This window comes from Vicugna pacos, chromosome 16 (assembly GCF_048564905.1).
Source record: "Vicugna pacos chromosome 16, VicPac4, whole genome shotgun sequence".
Lineage (NCBI taxonomy): Eukaryota > Metazoa > Chordata > Mammalia > Artiodactyla > Camelidae > Vicugna > Vicugna pacos.
The window spans coordinates 18,066,279-18,086,674 of NC_133002.1; the positions used below are offsets into that span (position 1 = coordinate 18,066,279).

The 20,396-nt window shown below is 61.1% G+C and overlaps 1 protein-coding gene across 7 annotated transcripts in view; it reads right to left on the reverse strand.

Moving 5' to 3' along the window:
* MPRIP (myosin phosphatase Rho interacting protein) overlaps positions 1-20,396 on the reverse strand; it is a 110,504-nt gene that overhangs the window by 15,262 nt on the left and 74,846 nt on the right. For 5 of the 7 annotated variants that reach the window (XM_072938579.1, XM_072938576.1, XM_072938577.1 and 2 more), the window contains 8 exons: positions 19,756-19,860; positions 18,254-18,310; positions 17,204-17,272; positions 14,948-15,037; positions 11,214-11,323; positions 8,600-9,161; positions 7,001-7,117; positions 787-4,500 (listed from right to left, as the gene is read on the reverse strand). In XM_072938579.1, the coding sequence (XP_072794680.1) occupies positions 787-4,500; positions 7,001-7,117; positions 8,600-9,161; positions 11,214-11,323; positions 14,948-15,037; positions 17,204-17,272; positions 18,254-18,310; positions 19,756-19,860 (4,824 nt within the window). The remainder of the gene's footprint in view (positions 1-786; positions 4,501-7,000; positions 7,118-8,599; positions 9,162-11,213; positions 11,324-14,947; positions 15,038-17,203; positions 17,273-18,253; positions 18,311-19,755; positions 19,861-20,396) is intronic. The other 2 variants (XM_072938582.1, XM_072938583.1) reach the window with 1 other exon arrangement.

Here is a 20,396-nt window from a genome sequence, read left to right on the forward strand (position 1 = left end):
AGGCAGCTGGTGCTCTGAAGGCTACGCTCAGGTGCTGCCCGCTGGAGGCACTGAGCTGCATTTTGGGAACAGCCATTAAGCTTCCTCGTGATTCATGGTACTTTTCAAAAGGTTTGACTGGCTCAGGAAAAAAGCAGTGAAAGCGGCCTCAGGGCCCAGCACAGCCCTGCGCTGGGGCATCCCGGGCCGCCACAGCAGCTCGGGGGTGGCAGGAGAGGCACAGTGGCCCCCTGCACCCGGCGCTGGCTCTGCACGCCTGAGGCCTGACTTGAGGTGGAGGGCGCATGAGGCCCAGGAACGTCACCTGTGCGAGCCGGGGCCTGGGGGCCCTGCCTATAACGCAGGGGGATGTGAAACAGGAAAGGTCACGTCTCCAAACTCCCGAGAAAGTGAGGCTGTGCTCACTCGGAAGAAAAGCCACTGCCACACAGAGAAGCTGCCCCTCGACGCCAGTCCCCCAGAGCTGGGGTGGGGGAGTGATCCTCAACACTATCTTGCAAATACTCCCGTCCTCTGGGAACCCAGCTCTGCTGTCCTAGGACATTAGGGGGAGGGGCCCCCTCCTGAGGTCCAGCTCTGCACAGCCTGGAGAGGGGCGCAGAGTAGGGAGGCTACAGGCCCCGCAAAGAGACCCCACCACAGCCAGCCAGAGGCCAAGGGAGGAACAGAATGTCAACTCCTGTTCAGTGACTCAGAGCCCAGAATGCGCTCTCAGCCCCGCCCGAGGGCCAGATGCACCAGACACCCCCCGCCCCTCAGCCCTGACCACTCGCTCTGCTTCGAAACCTTGAGGCTCTCAAAGTCCCTCTGGTGCTCCTCCTGCAGCAAGGCTGCGCTGCCCGCCAGACCCCTGTGCTCCAGCTCCTCCCGCAGGACGTCCACCTGGGCCTCCAGCTCCTGGATGCGTGCTCTCAGCCCCATCACGGAGTCGGCCTCCCCCTCGGTGGGCCGGCTGCAGGAGGGGGCCTGGTGGGGGCTGCTCGGGGGGCCGGGGGCCGGCGGGGCTGCAGGGGGCTGTCCCTGGTAGTGGTGGAGGGTCTCTTGCAGGCACTGCAGGGTCTGTGAGTAGTGCTCCTGAAGGGCCCTCAGCTCCTCCTGGTGGATTGTCTGCAGCTCTTTGATCTTGAGCTGGAACCTGTCCTCCAGTGTCTGCATCTGCTCCACGTGGTGCCTCTCCAGGTCCTGCCTGTCTCTGACGGAGGCGTGCAGCTGGCTCAGGACACTGCTGTGCTCGGCCTCCTCCAGCACACACTGCATCTCCCCCTCGTGCCCCCTCTGCAGGGCAGACAGGTGCTTGCCCTCCACTTCCTCCAGGCACTTCTGCTGATGGCCCAGCTGGGTGACCTTGGACTTGAGCTCTGCGTTCTCCTTTTCTATGACGGCAATCGCGTCCAGGTACTCACTCTTCTGCTTCCGGAGAAGCTCCTCATACTCCTCCCTCAGGGCCCCGACAGCCAGCTCTTGCTCCTGGCAGGAGGCCCCCCCACCCGGCCAGGACTCCCTGCAACCCCGGAGCTCCTTTTCATACTCCAGCCGGATCCTGCAGGCTGCATAGCACACCTGAGCCTGAACAATCGCATCTTGAACTAATAAGGATGAATACTGACTGAGGCCTCCCAAGCAAGCGTCCTGAGAGAGGTTCCGGGATGCCTGGAGGAGCTGCTGACAGTCCCTCAGTGGCTCCGCGGAAGGGAGCGAGGTTAAGGCGGCAGAGATCTCCCCTAGGAGGCTGGCCTTGTCTTTAAGCTGCAGGGCGAGCTCCTCCTGAACAGCAACGAGGGCCCCCGGGCTCTGGCTGGACAAGGGGAAGAGCTCCTGGGAGCCCCCCGTGTCCTGACAGCTCAGTACTTGTGCTGGGCTCAAGCCCCAGGATGCCTGTACCCCGTCTCCAGCGCCTGCTAGAGGCTCGAGGGCTTCCGAGACCTGCTGCATCACTCTCTCGAAGTCGGGGGTTTGGTAGGCTCCCAAGATGTCCCCCAGCAGACGCTTGTGCTGCTGCAGGGCTGCCTGGGTCCCCTGCAAGGTCTCCTGGACACTCTGCAACCTGCGTTGGAGGGCCTCCCTCACCGAGTGCATGGCGAAGCTGAGCTCTGCCCTGACCCACGTGGCATCGGCCAGGGTGGGGCCCAGGCCCGGCGGGGGGCTCTGCTGCCCGCCACCTGAGGTGCGGGCTGCCTCCCCACCCAGCATCTCCAGGTGTTCGCGCAGGGACTCCACCTGGCTCCAGAACTCTCCGTCCACCAGCACCTTCTTGGCCCAGGCGTCTGCCGGGGCCCTGGGCCACCCTGCGCCACTTTCAGAGTCCAGCAGCACCTTCCTCGACTGAGAAACCTCAGAGAGGACGTGCGCGACATCCGAGGTCGTGCGCTTCACGGACTCCGCTATTTGGCCGATGAGCGCGGCTTCCAGAGCCATCTGGTCAGAAAGCAGCTTGAGCTGCTCCTGCTCGCTCAGCTCCGGCAGGCGGGGCGGCTGCGGTGCAGCTGCGGGCCCCTCCTCCTCCCGCTGTGTGTGCCCAAGGGCCTGGATGGCGCTGACGAGCAAGCTCTCCATGCTGGCCAGGGGCCCCGCCCCCGCTGCCCCGGCCTCCACCTCCGGGACGGCTCCCGGCAAAGACCGCAGCCGTTCCCGGCAGCTTTCCAGACAAGCCAGTGCCTGGCTGTTTTTCACCTGGAAGCCACCAAGCTCCCCGACGTGGTCTTCTACCACTCTGGCCCTGGCCTGTCTCTCCTGCTCCAGCTGGGAGGCCAGCGCCCCGACTTGAAGCAGGCTGGCGCGGAGCTGCTCGCGGAGCCCTGCCTCGGTGCCGGCCCACTGCTGGTGCAGCGCGAGCAGGGCCTCCTGGCTCTGGCCCTGCTGGCTCTCCAGCCTCACCGTCACATCCTTGAGCTTCTCCTCCGTGACGTAGAGCTTGGTCTCCAAGGAGTGGATTATGGACAGGTAGGTGTCTGCGTCGCTGGTCGCAGGGAGCGAGCCAGGGGTGGCCTCTGACGACATGCTTTCCTCCGAGGGTGACCGGTCCTGACTGGTGTCGGAGGACGTGCTGCTGGTCCAGATCTTCTCGGACCCCTCGGGGTGGGTGTATTTTTGACACTGGATGGTGGAGAACCGGATTCTTTGCCTCTTAATGCCAGGTGCACCCTGGCTGGGCTTTGAGGTGCTTTGCAGGGTCCCCTCCCTATCAGGCGCTCCCAACTTTGGGGGCTCCATGCCCTCTCCTCTCCGGGGGCTGCTGTCCCCCTGATCCTCCCCCAGGGCAGCCCCTGGCTCTTCCTCGAGCCTCAAGTGTGAGAAGCCCGGACCCAAGAGCGAGATGCCGGCCGCCTCTGCTTCCCTGACGGCGCTCCGCGGCTCGCCTGCCACCTCTGGAGATGCCTTTGCCGATTTCCTGAAAACCTCTTCCCTTCCCTGGAGCTTCATCTCCGTTCCCTCTGAGCTGCTCCCCAAGGCCTCCTGCAGGCTCTCCTTCTCCTGCAGCGCCTTCTCATGCACGGCCTTTATGTGCCTCAGCTCCTCCTCCTTCTCCTGCAGGCGAGCGTGCAGGCCCTGCAGCTGGCCGGCTGCCCGCCTGTAGGACAGTTCCAGGCGCTGGTAGTCGGCCTCCCTCCCCCGCAGCCTCTCCTGAAGCGCAGCCACGTCCCCATCAGACAGGGTGACACGGTCCATCAGCTCTTGGAAGCGCTGCCGGACCAGGTCCCGCTCATCCCGGAGGCCCTGGACGTGTGCGGCCAGTTCCTGCAGGCTGGCCTCCTTCTCCTCCAGCTGCTCCTCCAGCCGCTGCACTGCCTCACTGCCCTCAGCCTTGGCGCTCAGCTTCTCCTGGTGGAGGACCTCCAGCTGCTGCTCGTGGCCCTGGAGCCGGTCCTCGAGGGCGCTGGCCCTGTCCTCTGCCTCCTTCAGGCTTCGCAGTAGCCCCTGCTTCTCCTCGGCACAGCTCCCCAGCAGCAGCTCATAGTTCCGCTGCAGCTGCTCCTCCATCAGCCTCTGGGCCTGCTCGCTGGTGCTGAGCTGCTGGCTGAGGTCGGCGATGCGCTCCTGCAGCCTCTGCACCTCCTTCTGCCGGTCCCGCTGCAGCGCCCGCTGCCTCTCCAGGTCCCGCAGCTCCTGTGTCCTCTCCAACAGCAGGGCCTCCGCACGCTGCAGCTTCTGCTCACTGGCCTGCAGCTGGGCGCCGAGCGCAGCCTCGCTGTGCTGCCGCTCCTCCAGCTGCTCACGCACCCTGTCCTTCTCCAGCTTCAGCTCGCCCTTGAGCTTGGCCAGCGCCTGCTCCTTGACAGTGAGCTCGGCCGCAGTGTTGCTAAGCCTCGCCTGGAGGCTCTGGATCTCGGCCTCGTGGTGCCGGACCGCGTCCTTGGCCTCCCCATAGCTGTGCTTCAGGGCCTGGATCTGCTGCGTGATCAGCTCCTGGCGCTGGCACTGGGCCTCCAGCTCGCTGTGGAGATCCTGGTTGACTCTGTGGAGCCTCTGCCAGGCGCTGGACGGGGAGGTGGCCACTTCAGTCTTAAAAAAACCGATTAAACACTGGTTAGTAACACTCCGGCCTCCCAGTTCTGAGTGTCACACCTCTGGCCGGGGTCAACCACAGAAAAGCTCCTTGGTGGGTCTGTCTTTTATCCTTTGCACAATTTTTGTTTTCATTAAAAAAATACAACAAATCATCTTAATTTTTTCGGCAAGTAGCTGCTTCCAGGTAAACAGAAAACATGGACATTAACATCTAAACAGCTCTAACCAAACAGCTTCTAGGAGAAATAAACCAAACAAAACCGAATAATGGAGCACACTGAGAAACAAGACGAAGACTGAGGGGCAGGAGGCCGGCAGGAAGGGCGGACGGGGAGCGGCAGTGCATTACATCGCGGCGTTTGTTTTGCAAAACAAAAGGCACACAGCTCAAGACCACGAACCCCGCAAGCGCAGGACCGGCGTGGGATGCCGCTTCCTTCTCGGACAGGGAGAAGGAAGGGAGGCCACCGCTGGTGCCTGTCAGCCAGGTGACCCCCGAACACTTTCCTGGGGGAAGTGGGCCCGTCCTCTACAGTAACAGGAAGAACTAATCTCTACCTGCAAGAAGACAAAATGAGGGGGAAAATGGAAACCATGGAGTAAAATATGAGAATTAACAAAACAAACCTTTGTGAAACTCAAAATAAGAGAGTGAAGCGTGCAGAAAATAAAACAACACAACTGAAACAGAATTCCCCACACTAGAAGGCGTGCAGGACAGACAGAACCAGCTGACGCAGGAGAGAACAGGAACGTGAACGGAGTGGGAACAGCTTGGCCTAAGGACTGGCCTGCATGCGGCTCCCTCCACGTGTGCTGGCGGGGAGCCACAGATGTGACACTCAGTTCCGTAAGTCAGAGACGCCTCGCGCTCCGTGCCCGCACGGCCAGCTCCTCCTCCCCCCCGTCAGCCCAGCACCCGTCCCCAGCCGCCGGTCCTCCTGACCATTAACCCCAAAGGCCCTTGCTCATTCAGACTCTGGTTTACAATCATTTTCAAAGCACAAAAAGAGACTGAAAGGAACCCATGTTGGACCCAGCAGAAAGGTGTTAAGGTGTCAGCCGACTGGCGGGCTTCGGGCAGGCTCATGCACCCGTCCAGCTTAGGCCCGGGGAGGTGCTCAGGTTAGCAATGTGCAAAATCCATGGCCAGGGTCTTCACCACCTGGTGTGAAATCAACGCATGTAGGATGGCAGCCCAACCAGAGATTTAAAAGATGCTTCTCAAACCTGGAGGGTCTGCACAAATGACTCAGAGAGTCTTGGAGGGAGGTGCAGGGAAGGGGGGTGCCCCGTCACCAGTTCTCAGTGCCTGAGAGTCTGGCCTGGGCACAGCAACAGCTGCAGCTAAAGGGCTAGGGCGGAGGTCCGGGGGACATGGGGCTCCTGGGGCAGGGCCAAGGCTGGGGGAGAGAGAGAGTCCGGGGGAATGTGCAACGAACACGGCACTGGAGGCAGGAAGGCGGACTCTGCCCAGAGGGTCGACTCGGACCAAGGAGGCCAGGGCACTGCAGTCTGAAGCGTTGGCCCAGCAACTCAGCCCAGAGACTCCAGGTCCCTGAAAGCCAGGAAGGCCCTTGGGGACGGGCTCTCGGTCTACATGGGCAAGGAGACTAGTGCTCAGGGGAGGGGTACCGGCTCCTGCAGGTCAGCGTGGGGCCCTGACTCAAGTGTTGCGTCTGCAGCCTGGGCTGAGGCCCAAGCCCTGGTTCCCAGCTTGCTCCCCCACAGCCACCTCTCCCAGCAGCATATCCGCCGAAGGGGCGGGAGTGTGGCGTGTGCACCCCAGGACTAGACGGGGCCTGGACCGCTGCCCCGTCCAGGCAGGCTGCCCCCGGGAGTCTGCCTGGTGGCCAGCACCCTGGCAGAGACCTCCAGTGAGGATGCAGGGCTCAGGCTCTTGGTTCAGTCCAGGCTGCAGCCCTCATCCCTCCTCCAGGCCACAGGGCAAATCGGCTCCAGGCTGGGTGGCCACGTTTCCCCTCACACTTTAGCCTGGGCAGAGAATCAGAGGTGGGCCACTAGCCTAGCCGTAGCAGCCCCAGATGGCCCTGCAGGTGGGGTACAGATGTGGGCAGGGACAGGGAACCAGCTCTAGAGCTCTAGCTCTGCCACTAACTCAGTCATAAGGAGACTATTACTCCATTCTTCAGTCTGTAAAATGGGACTAATACTGCTATTGTCAAAAAAAATTAGAACTTACTCGCAAATATGTGATTACTATACAGTGAGCCCTTTGACAGCCAGAGGGAGAGACAACCAAAATTACTCCACCAAAAAGCAAAGGAGAAACCCTTAGATACAGAAGTTGCAGGTATATTCCCCAAAACGTCACACCAGGGGAGACCCCCATAGGCCCGCTGTCCGGAGCGCCCGCTCCTGGGGCAGGGAAGCCCGAGGCCTGGCGCTTGGTTTTGCACATTCCTAGCCCGCCTGGGTGACACACAAGCAGCCCGAGGGCGCCTGGAGGGCCGCGGCAGCCCCTCAGCCCTACCTGCAGCACGTAGCCCTCCCGGGCGCTCTGCTCCCGGCCCAGAGCCACCCTCAGCTGGTCCTGCAGCAGCCGGTTCTGCTCCAGGAGGTCCGAGGCCTCCTTCTGGCTCTGCTCCAACTGTTGGCAAACACACACACACATTTTAAAGCAAATTGACCACCGGAGAAGCCCAGCACAGCCCAGGCCCTGGGGGCGTCCCGACTCCAGCTGGGCGGGGCTCCAGCTTCCCTCATAGCCTTCTGGGCACCGAGCTTCAGAGCAGAGGCGTGCTTGTCACCAAGACTCCAGCTGAGGCTGTACACCACCCTGGCAGCCTTGTCACCCTGGGCACCCACATAATCCCCGCACTGGCCCGAGGATCCAACCCACAGAACCCACCAGGGAATGAGGGCTTCGGGCCCGTGTCAGAGAAGACCTCCCCCTGGGTCCTTCGAGGTCCTTGGCGCAGTCACCAGGCCCGTGTGCTCCCAGCAGGCCTCACTCCAGGCTCTGCCTCGGCTCTTACGGGAAGAACCCTGACTGACCAGCTGTACTGGACTTCAGAGCAAGTTCCGTTTGTGTGGGGCTCCTTGGGAGGTGCCCAGTGAGCCCCTGCCCACTCCTCTCACTTCCACCGATTCTGACCCACGGATGCTGGCCGCGGGGAGTGCGAGCAGGGCGTGCCGCAGGGACTGGGCTTGGACACCCCACGTCTAAAGCCAAAGCAGCGCCCAGCGTGTGGCCTGCTGACTGGCAGGCCTGGTTTTGCTGTTTAAGCAACGTAACTTTGAACGCTGTTTTACTGCATCCTGCCTTTACCATCATATTGACACGCGTGGAAATGGAAAAAACCCAAGTGTTGATGCTTGTGACAAACGTTGGCCTCACGAATTTAACAAAACATAACAAAGAGAAAAGTGAGGGAGGCTGGGGCGGCCTGTCTGTGGGGCCCTCAGCCACTGTGTGGAGCGCACGTTGGATTTGCGTCACCAAGCGCCCCTAAGAGACGGTGTGACGCTGTACCCCCTTGGCCACGGCACCTCCGTTCAGACATACAAATCCACAAAGTTCTGCAAATTGATTTCTGGGTACATTTTCACTAAGGAAGAACATTACAAATGCAGGAACGGGCTCCCCCAACTCTGTGTCTGGAGGAGGCCCCACCGCCCCCACCTCCTGCTGGCTGCCCCGCACGCTCCGGTCTCAGCGAGGGGCACAGGGTGCCACATGCAGATGGAGACCTAAGTCTGTGCCTGCCCCTCTTCTGCCCAGGTCCTCTAACTCATGCCTGAGGCAGGGCAGGCGAGTCCCTGCGGGAGCACTGAAACTCCCCCAGCCTCATCTTCGGCAGCCCTGCCTCTGAAGGGCAGGGCCCCAAACACATGGCCAACTCCTCTGGTCTCTGGAAGGGCCAGGCCCCCCTCCCCCCACTGCCACCCTGTCACCCCCGTGAGTCTCAGGCCTGCACTGCACTCTGGGGCCCTGACCTGTGTCTGCCTCCCCAAGGGCTCTGAAGCCCCTGGGGTAGGGGGACTGTCCCAGTGTTAGGCACAGTGGGTGCTGGGGGGGTTGCTGGTTGCTGCCCAGAGCTCACCCGTCCGTGACGGCCCTGGCCATTACCTCCTTCTCCAGCAGGGAAGTTAGGTCGTGAGTGGAGAGCCGGTCACTTCCGTCCTCGGAGGACAGGTGCAGGGGGGCAATGGGCACCTGCTTTTCTTCCCGGAGAGGGGTGGTCTCCACCTGATGCCACCGCTGCTCAATCTCCACGTGCACATTCTGTGTCCTGAGGTCAGCGGTCGCGGGCGGCCCCGGGCCCCGATCAACCTCCATGCGCAAGGCTGCTTCGTCGGTGCCTGGCCCATCGGCCATGTCAAGGGCCCCAAAGCGCTTCCGGCGTTCCTCTCGCCGCCGTGCACGCTCCCGCTCCAGCTCACCCGGCTCTGCTTCGGGGTGGGGGTCGGTGGGCCCCGAGGCACCAGCCCTCTCCTGGGCCAGGGCCTGCTGGATGGGGCGGAACTCTGCCCAGTCGAAGGTCTTGGAGCGCCCTTCCCGCCTCCGCTCCCGAGCCCGGCTCCTCTTCTGCTCGGGGTCTGGCTCTGCGAGCTCGCTCTCCTGTTCCTCCCGTGGCCTCGGGTGGGTCTCCACAGGGGGGCTGCTCCGGTGCTTCTCCTGTGGCAATGAGCTGGGCAGGGGCAGACAGCCTGTCAGGGGACAGATGCCCGCCGGCAGCGGGCCCAGCTCCCTGCTTTCGCCATGTCCTTTCTACTCAGCTGGGAAGGGGAGGGACCCCACCTCTACCCACCAACACCCTTGGAGGGAGCCCAACAGCAGGAAAGAGCCACGGGTGGCCCACCTCTGAGGTGCCTCCCGTAATGGGAAAGACGCTGAGGGGAGTGTCACAATGGCCTGTCACGGGGACGAGGGAGCCCGGGTGCCCCCACCCCATTCAGGCATGGCCGCTGCCTGAAGGAGGGTGAGTGGGAGGTGGCCCTGCAGCTCCTGTGCACTGAGCAGTGGTGACAGAACAGACCAGGCCAGCCACTCCCCTCGGAAGGCTCAAGCAGGGAAATAATGTGGTCAGACCTATGTTTTAAGAAAAACACTCTGGTGGCTGTTGTGACGGATGGATCGGAGTGACAGGCCTGGGACTGCATGCGGGCAGGTGAGCTGGATGGCCCAGGTAGCACCTGTGAGCCCAGCCCCAGGAACTTAGCAACCCATTCGGTGCAGGAGGCAGGTTGTGGGGATGCTGGAGGGCACCTCCACCTGCCCCAGGGCAGAGCTTCCTGGGCGGGTGGTGTGGGGTCCTGGCCGTGGCGGTCAGAGACAGACATTTCTGGGCTCCAGGGACCAGACCCTGAGGTCCCACCCTAAGCAGAGTGGCCTCTGGTCCCGCCTAAGTGCTCAGAACAGGCTCAGAAGCCCCCTGAGGTTGCAAGGGGCCGGGGCTGGGGGCTCCAGGGAACACTCATGGAAAGAGGGCAAAAGAGAAGGGAGCCTGTGAAGAGGCGCCCGAGGACGAGGGCGCCCACAGCGTCCACAGATGCTCAAAGCCAGGCCCTCTGGCCTGTGCACCTGTCTCCAGCGCGCACGAGAAAACCCATCTTCTCCCCCAACTGTGAAAAAAGCTCAGGGAACAAACTGGGTGAGGCAGGGACACCGACTTGGAGACGTGTGGATTTTGGGAGTCAGTTCTTGTCAGGAAGATGCCGCCAAGTCTGTCTCCTCACACACACGCGTGCACACAAATGCACATGGTGCCTGTCCCTGTGGGCTGCAGCCCCGACGTAGAAGGGAGGTGCTTCTCCTGAGCCGCATGTGCCCAAGTGCGTCCGTCTCACACGCATGCACACACGCACGGCCTGCGACCCCCAAGGCCGTTAGTGTTCCTTCCCCAGCAGGGCCCTGACCTGCCACACAGGGCGTCCCCCACATGCTCAGAAAGACCCTTGGCCTCTGCACCTGCTGGCCCTGTCCCAGGAATGACCACGTGTCCTGCCCCTTCAGTAGATGAAGGCGTGAACAAAGGACGCCTGCAGACAGCACGGGACGGGGGACCAACGGGAAGAGCCACCTTCAGTCCCCTCCTGCCTTTCTGTTCAAAGAGCTGCAGCATCACCAGCAAGGACCTGACAAAGGTGTGACGCGGCTGCAGCTGCCCAGGCTGAGGACACCCAGTGGGCACGAGGGACACACCCTGGGTGCAGCCTTTAACACAGGACCTGCCCCTGAGCAGCATTCAAACCACAGGACAGAGACACCTAAATGACAGGCTCTCTGAACAGGCGGTACTGAAGCTGTGGGGTGAGGATGGCAGCCTCCTGGGCATCACACCCTGGGGCGTCTCTTGCTATTAAATTGAACGCTGTCCAGCCATCATGAGGTTCACCGACCACGGACGTTACCACACGGGGCAAGGACAGTTTCCCAACGTGGCCTCCAGCACCAAGAGTTCCAAAGAGAAGCTATTCCCGGTTGCACGGAAATCCAACGAGACCAAACAAGGAAATGCCGTGGCAGCCTGGGAATGCATGTCCAGAGCCACCCTCACCCAACCCGAGTGCAGCTGCCAGAGGGTCCAGGCCAGGCCCAAGGGAGATACCGGCCGCCACACTCGTGCTGACGGCTGACAGGCGCCCCTGCACCTGCCAGGCCTGGAGCGGGAAGGCTCACCTGAGGCAGGAAACCAAGAAGCCAAGTGGGGAGTGAGTGGGATGTGGAGGATGGGGCTCACCTGGTCACATCCGGGGCAGAAGTCGGGTGGACATGCTTCATGATGGTCTGGATCCAGTTCCGCCGGATTCCAGATGTCATAGCAGAGAGGGTGAAGGTGCCCTCCTTTGTCTGCACAAAAGACGGAGCGTTAGCAGTGCCATCACCGCTCCCCGCGAGAGTAAGTCCCGCAGGGAGGACTGCGGCCCAGTGGCTGCCCTGGGGGCGCTCTGTGTGCCCCACGCGGGATAGACAAGAGCTGGAGCAAAATCACAGATGCCCGTCTGCTGCCCTGGGTGTGGCATCTCCTTCTGCCAGACGCAGCTGGTGTTTACTGGGAGCCTACAATGTCCAGCATCAAGATGCTCCCAGCTCTTTAAGGAGCGCCTGGACTGGGAGAAGGCGTGTGTGAGGAGTAGTGGGAAGGCAGCTACATGCATGAGGCGGAGCAGGCTTTGTAGGCTGAGGGGGCTGGCAGGTAGATGGGGAGAGGGTGCATGACCCAGGTTGGGGGGGGGGACGCCATGTGGCCATACACCAGGCCTGTGGGGTGACCAGGGAGAGGACAGAGGCAGGCCCGAGGCTCAGCAGCAGCAGGGACTGATGGGGGCTGTGTCCGTAGGGCTGAGAAGAGGCCGGGAGACCTCCTGGACCTGCTGGGCAGCTGTCCAGGTGATGAGAGCACAGAGGGTGGCTGAAGTGACAAGTGACTGGTCAAAGCGCACAATGCGCCACTGACGGGACCAGGAGGGGGGAGTCGTTTCTAGGACGGTCCCTAGACCACCCCCGACCTGGCTGAGCTGGTGGGACGGCTTCTGAATGGCCTAGGGAGTGGAGCGCAGACAGGAGGGGGCGGCGTGGCCAGTGGGGACGAGTGGCCTGGGGACACAGTCCCTGTAGCCCTGAGCTGCTGCGCGCAGCGCCTCCAGAGTCGAGGCAGGATGGCAATGCGGTGGGGGTGGCACATGCTCCCCACCCTGCACCCACAGGGCTCGTCTTACAGAAGTGAGGGTGTCAGAACTGCTCTCAGGCTGCTCGGGCTCCTCATAAATGGACCCTTTCACCACGCCTGCAAATCAGCTGACAGGAAGACAGGATGGGCAAGATGGTGCGGGACAGGAAGACACAAGAGAGCCTCCGCCCGGGCCCCGCCGCACGCCTGCAGGGCGGCCCCCAGCCCACATCTCCACTCATCTGTGGGGTCCCTCTCAAAGGAGGCTGAGGCTTGGGGCCCGGCCTCCAGGCTCTCGGAAGCACCCGCCCCTTGTGAGCACTCCCGAGTGCCCTGTTTGTGGAGTCTGATCTCAGCCGTCGTCTCCCGTGACCTCACCTCTCACCCCCAGAAGTTTTTTCCCAACCTGAGGTCCACACCCGTGGCGGCTATCTAACGTTTTGAGAGCCATCTCGGCCTCACACACAGTGCTGCCAGGACCCCACAGGCTCCACGTCTGTGATGCTGCCTCTGCTGTCAGACTTGCACACGTAGCTCGCCTGGCTCCGGGGCTCAAGCCCTCCACCTGCCCCACACCTCCCGACCTTGTCCAGGGAAGGACCTGCGTGCTCTTCCTCCATAGCCTCCCAGCTGCTCCTGTCGGTCCTGGCCCCTGCCATCCGCCAGGCACCTGGTCTCCTGCCTCCACCTCTGCCTCCTTCCTAACCAACCTGCACACCCTGCTGGACGCACCTCACTAACACACAGATGGCTCCACGCCCCACGCTTCCCACAACCTCAGGACAAGACCAACTCCTGACTCCACGCTCAGGCCTCCCTGGTGCTGTCCCCACTGGCTTCTGCAGCAGCTCCCCGGCAGGTGCCACTAGGTCTGGTGGCCGGGCCAGGGACAGTCCTGTCACTCAAGATCCTAAAGCTCCCTAGTGACGCAGCTGAGTCCCTCTCATGCTGAGCACGATCTCTACTTAGAACTCTCGGTCCACGGGGCTCATGGAAAAGTACCAGAACGTGGGATAAGCTCCCTGCCCCCCATCCAAGGTAAAGTGGAGAGGAGTCAGGCTGATGGGTGAGATCAGTCAAGGGAGCACAGGTGACTCAGAAATGCCTGTCCCTCACCGGGAGAGCAGGCGAGTTCTCAGACAGCAAGCCGGGACCTGCGTGGCCCGGGCCAGGGCCTCCTGGCGCAGAAAGTGATCCCAGCACAATTAAGTTGTGACCTGCTCGGGGGTGGGGCAAACTCATACCCCCAGGCCCTGCCCAGAGACCCCTGCTCTCCAAGATGGGGAGGTGGGGGTGAGCGAGGGGCACCCAGCAAGGGGTCCAAAAAGCCAGAACTGGCACTGTCCCCACTGCTGTCTGCAGAAAAGGCTGAGGCCTGGGTCACTGGGCACATGCGTCCACCCCTCCTCAGGGACAAGGGGCAGGAGGGCGTGGCAGCGGGCCGCAGGGGCCACCAAGATCGGTGCTGCCTCCAGCTCTGACCTGGTGCCCTACACAGATGTCTAGGGGGTCTAGGGTGCCCTACCAGAGGTCTAGGAGCCAGATTTCTCTTTTTAATAGACTCACTGGCCTTCAGGTCTGAGCTTGTCTCCTCTAAGTGTGATAGACACTGCTTATTCCCATGTGTTTGACCTACGCCGCGTCCAGATATACAACTGAGTTTTGGGCCAAAAACCTGGAGACACGGCTCTGGTAAAGGACACGCTGCTGGGTCCTACCACGCTGCTAAGGCTCTGATGAGGGAGGAATTAGCTTTCCCCAGAGAGAGGTCTGGCCTCTGTCCCAGCTCCTGGGAAGTAACCTCTGAACACCTGACACTCAGAGCTGGTGCTGGCCAGACCAGAAAGACCAGCCCTGGAGTGAGGGCGGGGCTCTGGCCACAGGCAGGCAGCCAGCCTCCAGGGGAGGCCGGGAGACTGCGTTCCACCAGGTGGATGGAAACTCAATCAGCTATGAATTCTTGGTGAAAACTCTGGACACAGAGGCTTGGGCCCAGGCTGGAAGCTCTGTGTCACCACATGTCAGAGCCCAGAGGGACACACACGTCCCTGAGGACAGGAAGCTTCACGTGTAGGGCCCCTCTTCAGTCCGATTCCGCCGTGTCCTCTGGCTGGAGTAGAGATGCAGTGCAGAGTGCCATGTCTCTGTGTTCTGTGAGCCTTTCTGACTAATTATGGAACCTGAGGGTGGTTGGAGGCACCCCCCGCCAAACTTGCTGCTGGCGTCAGGGTGAGGACAGACACGGTCGGTGGCTAGGGGCCTGTGCCCTGACCTCAAGCCACCTAATTTGATGAAATGGCCAGTGAGAACCGTCCCATCTGTCCAATCATTTTTTGAGGACGGGGCAATGCCTTACCCCTCTGAGTCCTTCACAAGATTGTCGGAAAAAAGACGTAGGAGTGGGTGGATGAATGAACGAATAAAGGAAAGAAGTGGATTGAAAACCTAGCATTCTGAGATGTAACGGACAGTTTTGCTCTTATTCCCCCCCATCCCATGTCCTTTCAACTGTCCCAAACTCCAGCATTTAAAAGGGAGAAAAAGAAAAGAACCTTCAGAAACAAAAGGCTTCCAGACAGTCTTGAGAAAAAAATGCTACTGTCTCATCTGTGTTCAGTTCACACAGATGAGTGGGGGTCAGGAGCGCCAGGACAGAGAGGGACAGGGTGCATCACCAGCACTGGCGGAAAGGCCTGCCCAAAGGGTCCCTGGACCGGGACAGCATGTCCTTGGAGAAAGATGCCGGCCCATTAGGCCCGCAGCCCCCTGCCCCCCGCCTGCCTCCAGGCCCCACCATAGCTTACATGGATCTGAAAGCCATAGTTCCTCTGCACCGGATACTCAGTGACGTCGTAACACGTGGACAAGTCGATCTCCCCGTCCAGGTCAGCCGCCTGCAGAGAGGGTGAGAGGATCTCAGCGATTCAGAAAGTAAGGGCCAGTGCCTTGTGAGTGTGCTGAGTGGGCATGGCTGCTCCCTGCCCTGCACCACCCAGGACCAGAGCCGCCATTCCCTGCACGTCCTCCCGAGACACCATGGTTCTCAGACCTCCTTTATGCTCCTAAAACCTGAGGCCCCCAAAGGGCTCATTTAGGTGATGTTTATCTGTTGATGATCTGCCTAACGAGAAATTAGCTGCAAAAATTGAAAAAAGGAAACATACTTATTCACTCATTTAAGAAACAAACCCGTTTCATTTTTTAATAAAAAATATTCTTAAAAAAACCAGCAAGAAATGTTTGCAACTCTCTTCAACGCGCAGCTCCAGAGGACAGCTGCGTCCTCAGTTGCTGCTGCACCCGGTCTGTTGGCTGCGCTGCTCTGGCTGACGTGTAGGACCATCAGCCTCACACAGACCGGGCTGGGGAGGGGAGGTGCGTTTTATGTCTTTTCAGACAACTGTGGCTGGGCAACTGGCAGTTTCTTGAAGGTGAACTACAAAGTGGAATCTGAAATCCAGGAACTTTCTGTACCCTATTACAGCGAAGTCTGCTCTTTGCACGGATCTTCTGCCCACAAGTGGTTCTGTGGCGCCCTGTCACCTGGAAGATACCGACTTGGGCGTGTCTCCCAGACGTGACACCTCACGGTACAGGGTCAAACGCTGTGCTTGCTGTCGGCACCGCCTCCCGTCAGGAGAGTGGACACAAAGGAAGCTCTCAAGTTCACGATGGTGAACACGAGTCTCCAAAGCCCCAGTTTTGCCTGAAAGCTCAAACTGTACCACTGACGACAAGCTGTCAGTCGCCTTCCTTGAAGGAGAGACTCACTTGGTTCATTTCAGGAAATGTCTGCCAAGCCCCCGAACCGAGTGTGGTCTACCTGTCCGTTGTCTCTCAAGCAGAGACAGGCCACTGCATCTCAGGGAGAGGCCTCTGGCTTGGGTGGCGCAGGCGGTGGGCAAGCGCTTCCCCGCAAGGTGGCCGGCACCCTGACGCGCAGCAAGTGTGCCTTTGGCCAACTTCCCGTTTTAAAACACAGGATGTTACAAAGATGGGTATTCAAGGGTTGAGACTTCATAAAATTAGTACTTCCACTGTTCTGTCAAGGCCCTTTCTTCAGCATCGTAAGTGTGTGGCAGCAAAGGACACGTGGCGGCCGGCCATCTGCTCCTATAGCCTGACCAGACTGAGGCACCAGCCGTGCACGCACACGCCCAGACAGCAGGAAAAGGAAATGGCACCGCAGGTTTATAACAAAACTCCTGTTATAAGAAACCCTGGAAGGGCTTCCAGGGCCCCGGAGACCACGCTCTGAGAACAACCGGACACTTACACATGCTTGTGCAGTCCCGGATTTCAGGCACCACCGGGGTCCTGGCACCCACACTAGCCTGCGTCGACCTTGTATCAGTAACACCCTTCCATGGCAGTCGGGAAAGAACTTAGTTTTGGGGGCTCAGGGTATGCAGACACGCATAACCAGCACCCCAGTGCTAGACATCTAGGTTCTGCTGTTACAGAAGTGCAGGAACGACACGTGTGGGACACAGAACTCCCTTCTGACGGGGGTGTCACTGCAGGGCTCCTGGGGTGGAGTGAGGGGAAAGGGACAAAAACAGGCCAGCCAGACTGCTCAAGAGAAATGCATTTTTCTTGTACGTAAAGACAAAAGAGCCCCTCTGGTTGGTCTTCGACTGTGGAATCAGGACTCTCCCCTGGGCCAGCTGAGCTTACCTGTCATACCCCCTTCCTTGTCCAGAAGACAAGGGACAAGATTTAGTTCAGTTCTTTGAAAGACTCAAATCAGCACAAAACTTCCTTGCAGAAAAAGCAAAACTGCTTATCCTGAGCTTTAAAATAAGACATCTTTCAGTGTTTTTCAAAGAAAAGCCACCAAGACTCCCTGCACCCAGGAGCCTAAGGCAGGGCCCAGAGAGCCCAGTGTTCCAGCAGGAACCTGACCCAGGAACACCAGACCCGGACCGGGGAGCCCAGGACGGCCCAATGGACACCAGCTGGCAGACAGAAGAGGACTTGGGCCCCAGAGCAGCGGTGGCTCCCAGGGCCGTGGGGACCCGCGGCTGTCTCCACAAGAGGAGCACAGCTGAGATGCTCACCTCCTCAGCTACGGAATCCCTGTAGTGTCTCAGGCTGTGATCAGCAAGCACAAACCAGTGTTTCTTCCACTACAAGAGAAGGAAGATCAAGACTGGACTCTCACACTTCCTGCTCTGGGGCAACCACAGCCAGAGTCCTGGGGCACCTCCCTGAGCACAGGTAAAGCAGAGGGCGGGCACCCCACTGCAGGTAGCAGACATACATGGGACTCTGCTCAGGCCGTGGGCAGCCATGCACACATGACCTCTCCCCAGTGACAAGGCAGCATGGAGAGCCAGAGTGGGCTGCAGGCCGTGGGCTCTCCACCCCACGGAGCTGTGGCTGGTGAGCAGTGCTTTGGAGTCTCAGCCTCAACTCCGGAGGCTGCAGACAGGGGCGGGGGCCCCAGAGCTGAGAGATGGCCACCTGTGAGCCACAGCCACCCCCTGGCTAACCAGAAGGGCGTGCCCACCTGCGGCCAGCAGGAGCAAACCAACCAGCCAGACTCCCCAGTCTTCACTGTGAGTAGCAAGGAGGGGGCTTGAGTCTTCAGGCAAGGCCGAGGGGGTTGACACAGAGGAGAGTGAAGAGGGCATTTCAACACAGTCGCTCAGGAGGCAGGGAGGGGAGCTCGGGCACGTGGGGTCTGGGGCCTCTCAGTCGGACCCGGCCGGCTCCTCTTCGCGCCTCCGTGGAGGCCTGGCCTCCCGGCCCCAAGCAGCTGCGAGGGGCTTGCTCTTCCCGCTCGAGTCTCCTGGCTCCTCTTAGGCCTGCGGCGGCCACGCAGCAATTAAGAGACCAGCAGGTGGGGAACCAGGCCCCGGCTGAGGCCCCCACAGGGTGTGGAGACCTGGCTGTCACACTGGCCGTGGGCAGGTCTGGTGGGTACTCCCGGCAGCCCCCACCCCCTACCATGCCTCCCCGTCTCTGAGAAGATGGGGTCTCGGCCACAGGGGCTGAGCTGGAGGTGGGGGCCGAGCCGGTGCTCACGCACCCACTGGGGACAAGGCCAGCTGGCCCTCACACCTGCTTCCTGGCACCTCAGGGGCACAGCAGGCCCTGACACTCACCTGGCCATCCTCATACTGTTTGGTCAGCCAGCCTTTCTTGAAATTCAGCAGGTCGGGCTAAGAAAGGGAGGAAAAACAGCAGTTCAGAGGAAAGTGCTGTGGTGTCCCAGCTGTGGGCAAAGGCTGACTGATGAGGCAGGCATTTCTCTCCAGAGGAGGTGGCACCTGGAAAGGGGGCTTCTCCACCTGCCAGATATGCCCGCGTGGCCTCAGCCCTGGCAGGCGCTCTCTGGGGACCCTCCACTGCACGCATCTTTGAGGGAGACACGGGCTCGGCAGATGTAGGGGGCTGCCCTGCGAGCAGCACAGCTCTGAGAAGCCCCTGATCCATCTGTAGGGCCGCCTGGGCAGCAGAGAAGAGCAGCCCAGACAGAGGCGCTCCGTGTTCACGCGGACGGGAAGATGTGCGACGATGGCTGAGAGCAGGGCTGAGCTGCTCTCGGAGAAGCCACAGGAAGACTGAGAGCAGAAGACTGAGCAGAGACAGCACCTGGCGCGGAGCAAGACGCAGCAGTAAACCTGCCAAGACCCGCAGGCCACTGACCTGTCAGGACGCATCTGGGTCTCCATCTCCCTACAAGAAGCAGGACCAGGACAGCCGGCCCTGAAGAGGGCAACGTCCCTGCCGGTCCCGCTGAGCCCTGCGCACCAGGGCCTGGGGAGCAGCCTGAGAACCCCTTCAGGGCCCCCGTGGCCCACCTGAGCCTGGCTGTGCCACACACCTGGTGGCGGCAAGGCCAGTGTGCAAAGAGACGTGGGCCGCCCTTACCTTCAGCCCACGTGCCCTCCACTTTGCTATCGCCATCCTGACCAGAAACGGGCTGGGACGTCTTCTCACGTCCCAAGGACTGGGAGGGAGTTCGCGAGGACAGGTGCCACATGTCAGGACCACAATCAGCCACACGTGTTCTGGGAACCTATGCTCCCAGCCCTCAAGCGAAACCCAGACTCAAGGGAAGCTCGGTTTCCTCCAGGACAGAAACTGATCTGCTGCCCTGGCCTGGGGATGAGCAGCACCAGCTCCGGGCTCCTCAGAAGGCCAAGGACAAAGCGGAGGAGCCCAGGCGAGCAGCTGTCCTCACTCCCGGGGCTCTGACTTGCAAACAGGGCTCCCTGAGGGAGGGACAGTCCCACTGGACTCATCTGACCATGGCTCCTGTGCCCTGGAGCAGAGGCCTCACTCCCACTGGAGACCCCACAAACAACACAAGCATTGAGCAAGAGGGGGCTCCTGCCTCCAAGATGTCCCCAAACCAACACTCCAACAAGAAGAACAGAAGGTCCCAGCTGTGGCTCTGGGCCCCTGGAGCCAGAATTCCGCTGCCCTGGCCAGGTGGCCTCCTCCCCTGGGGACCTCAGAGCTCAGGATGGCCACGTAGCCCAGAGAGGGGGCAGAGTGGGGACAGCCAGCAGAGGCACGGGAGAAGCAGACAGAGAGCCCAGGTGACAGAAGCGGCGGGAGCAGCGCTTCCAGCCCTCGGAGCACGGGTGCCTGGGCTCACCGTCAGGGAGGACTCCGTGGACCTCCTATCCAGGGACTTGGCTCTTCGGTGTGGAGACAGTGGGGAGGCCGAGGCTTCCGGGAGAGGAGCATCGCTGGGGAGGTCCTGTGGCAGAGAGCAGCCCCGGTCAGTACAGCCAGCCCCTCGGCAGCCAGGCTGCTGTCTGGGCTCCCTCGGCCCCTCTGCCAGAGTGCAGACAGGGCCCGCGGTGGGCTTGGAGCCTCCCTGAGGATCAGAGCAGCCTTCTCTTCAGAGGCACCAGCCGCATCACTCTCCCGGTCCCCATCTCCCCCGGCCTCATAGGGTCACAGAGGGAAGACGCTGGGCCCTGTGCAGAAAGCAGCAGGGCACCTCCGAGCCCAGAGAGAAGCAGGGAGTAAGATGAAGGTCGGACCCGGCGGGCAGCCCAGGAGAGGAGGGATTCAGAAGTGGAATCCACCTGGCAGACGGAGCAGAGATGCGGGCCGTGGCCACTGCCCGGAAGACAGGAGGAAGGTATTCAGCCTCGAGGCCGGAAGGCCCCAGAGAAGAAGAGAGAGGCTCTGACACCCTGGGATGGAGAGCTTGTTAGAGCGGCCCTCAGCGGAGACGCACAGAGTTCTGAGCAGAAGATGCACAAGAAAGGCCTCGCCCTTAAGAAA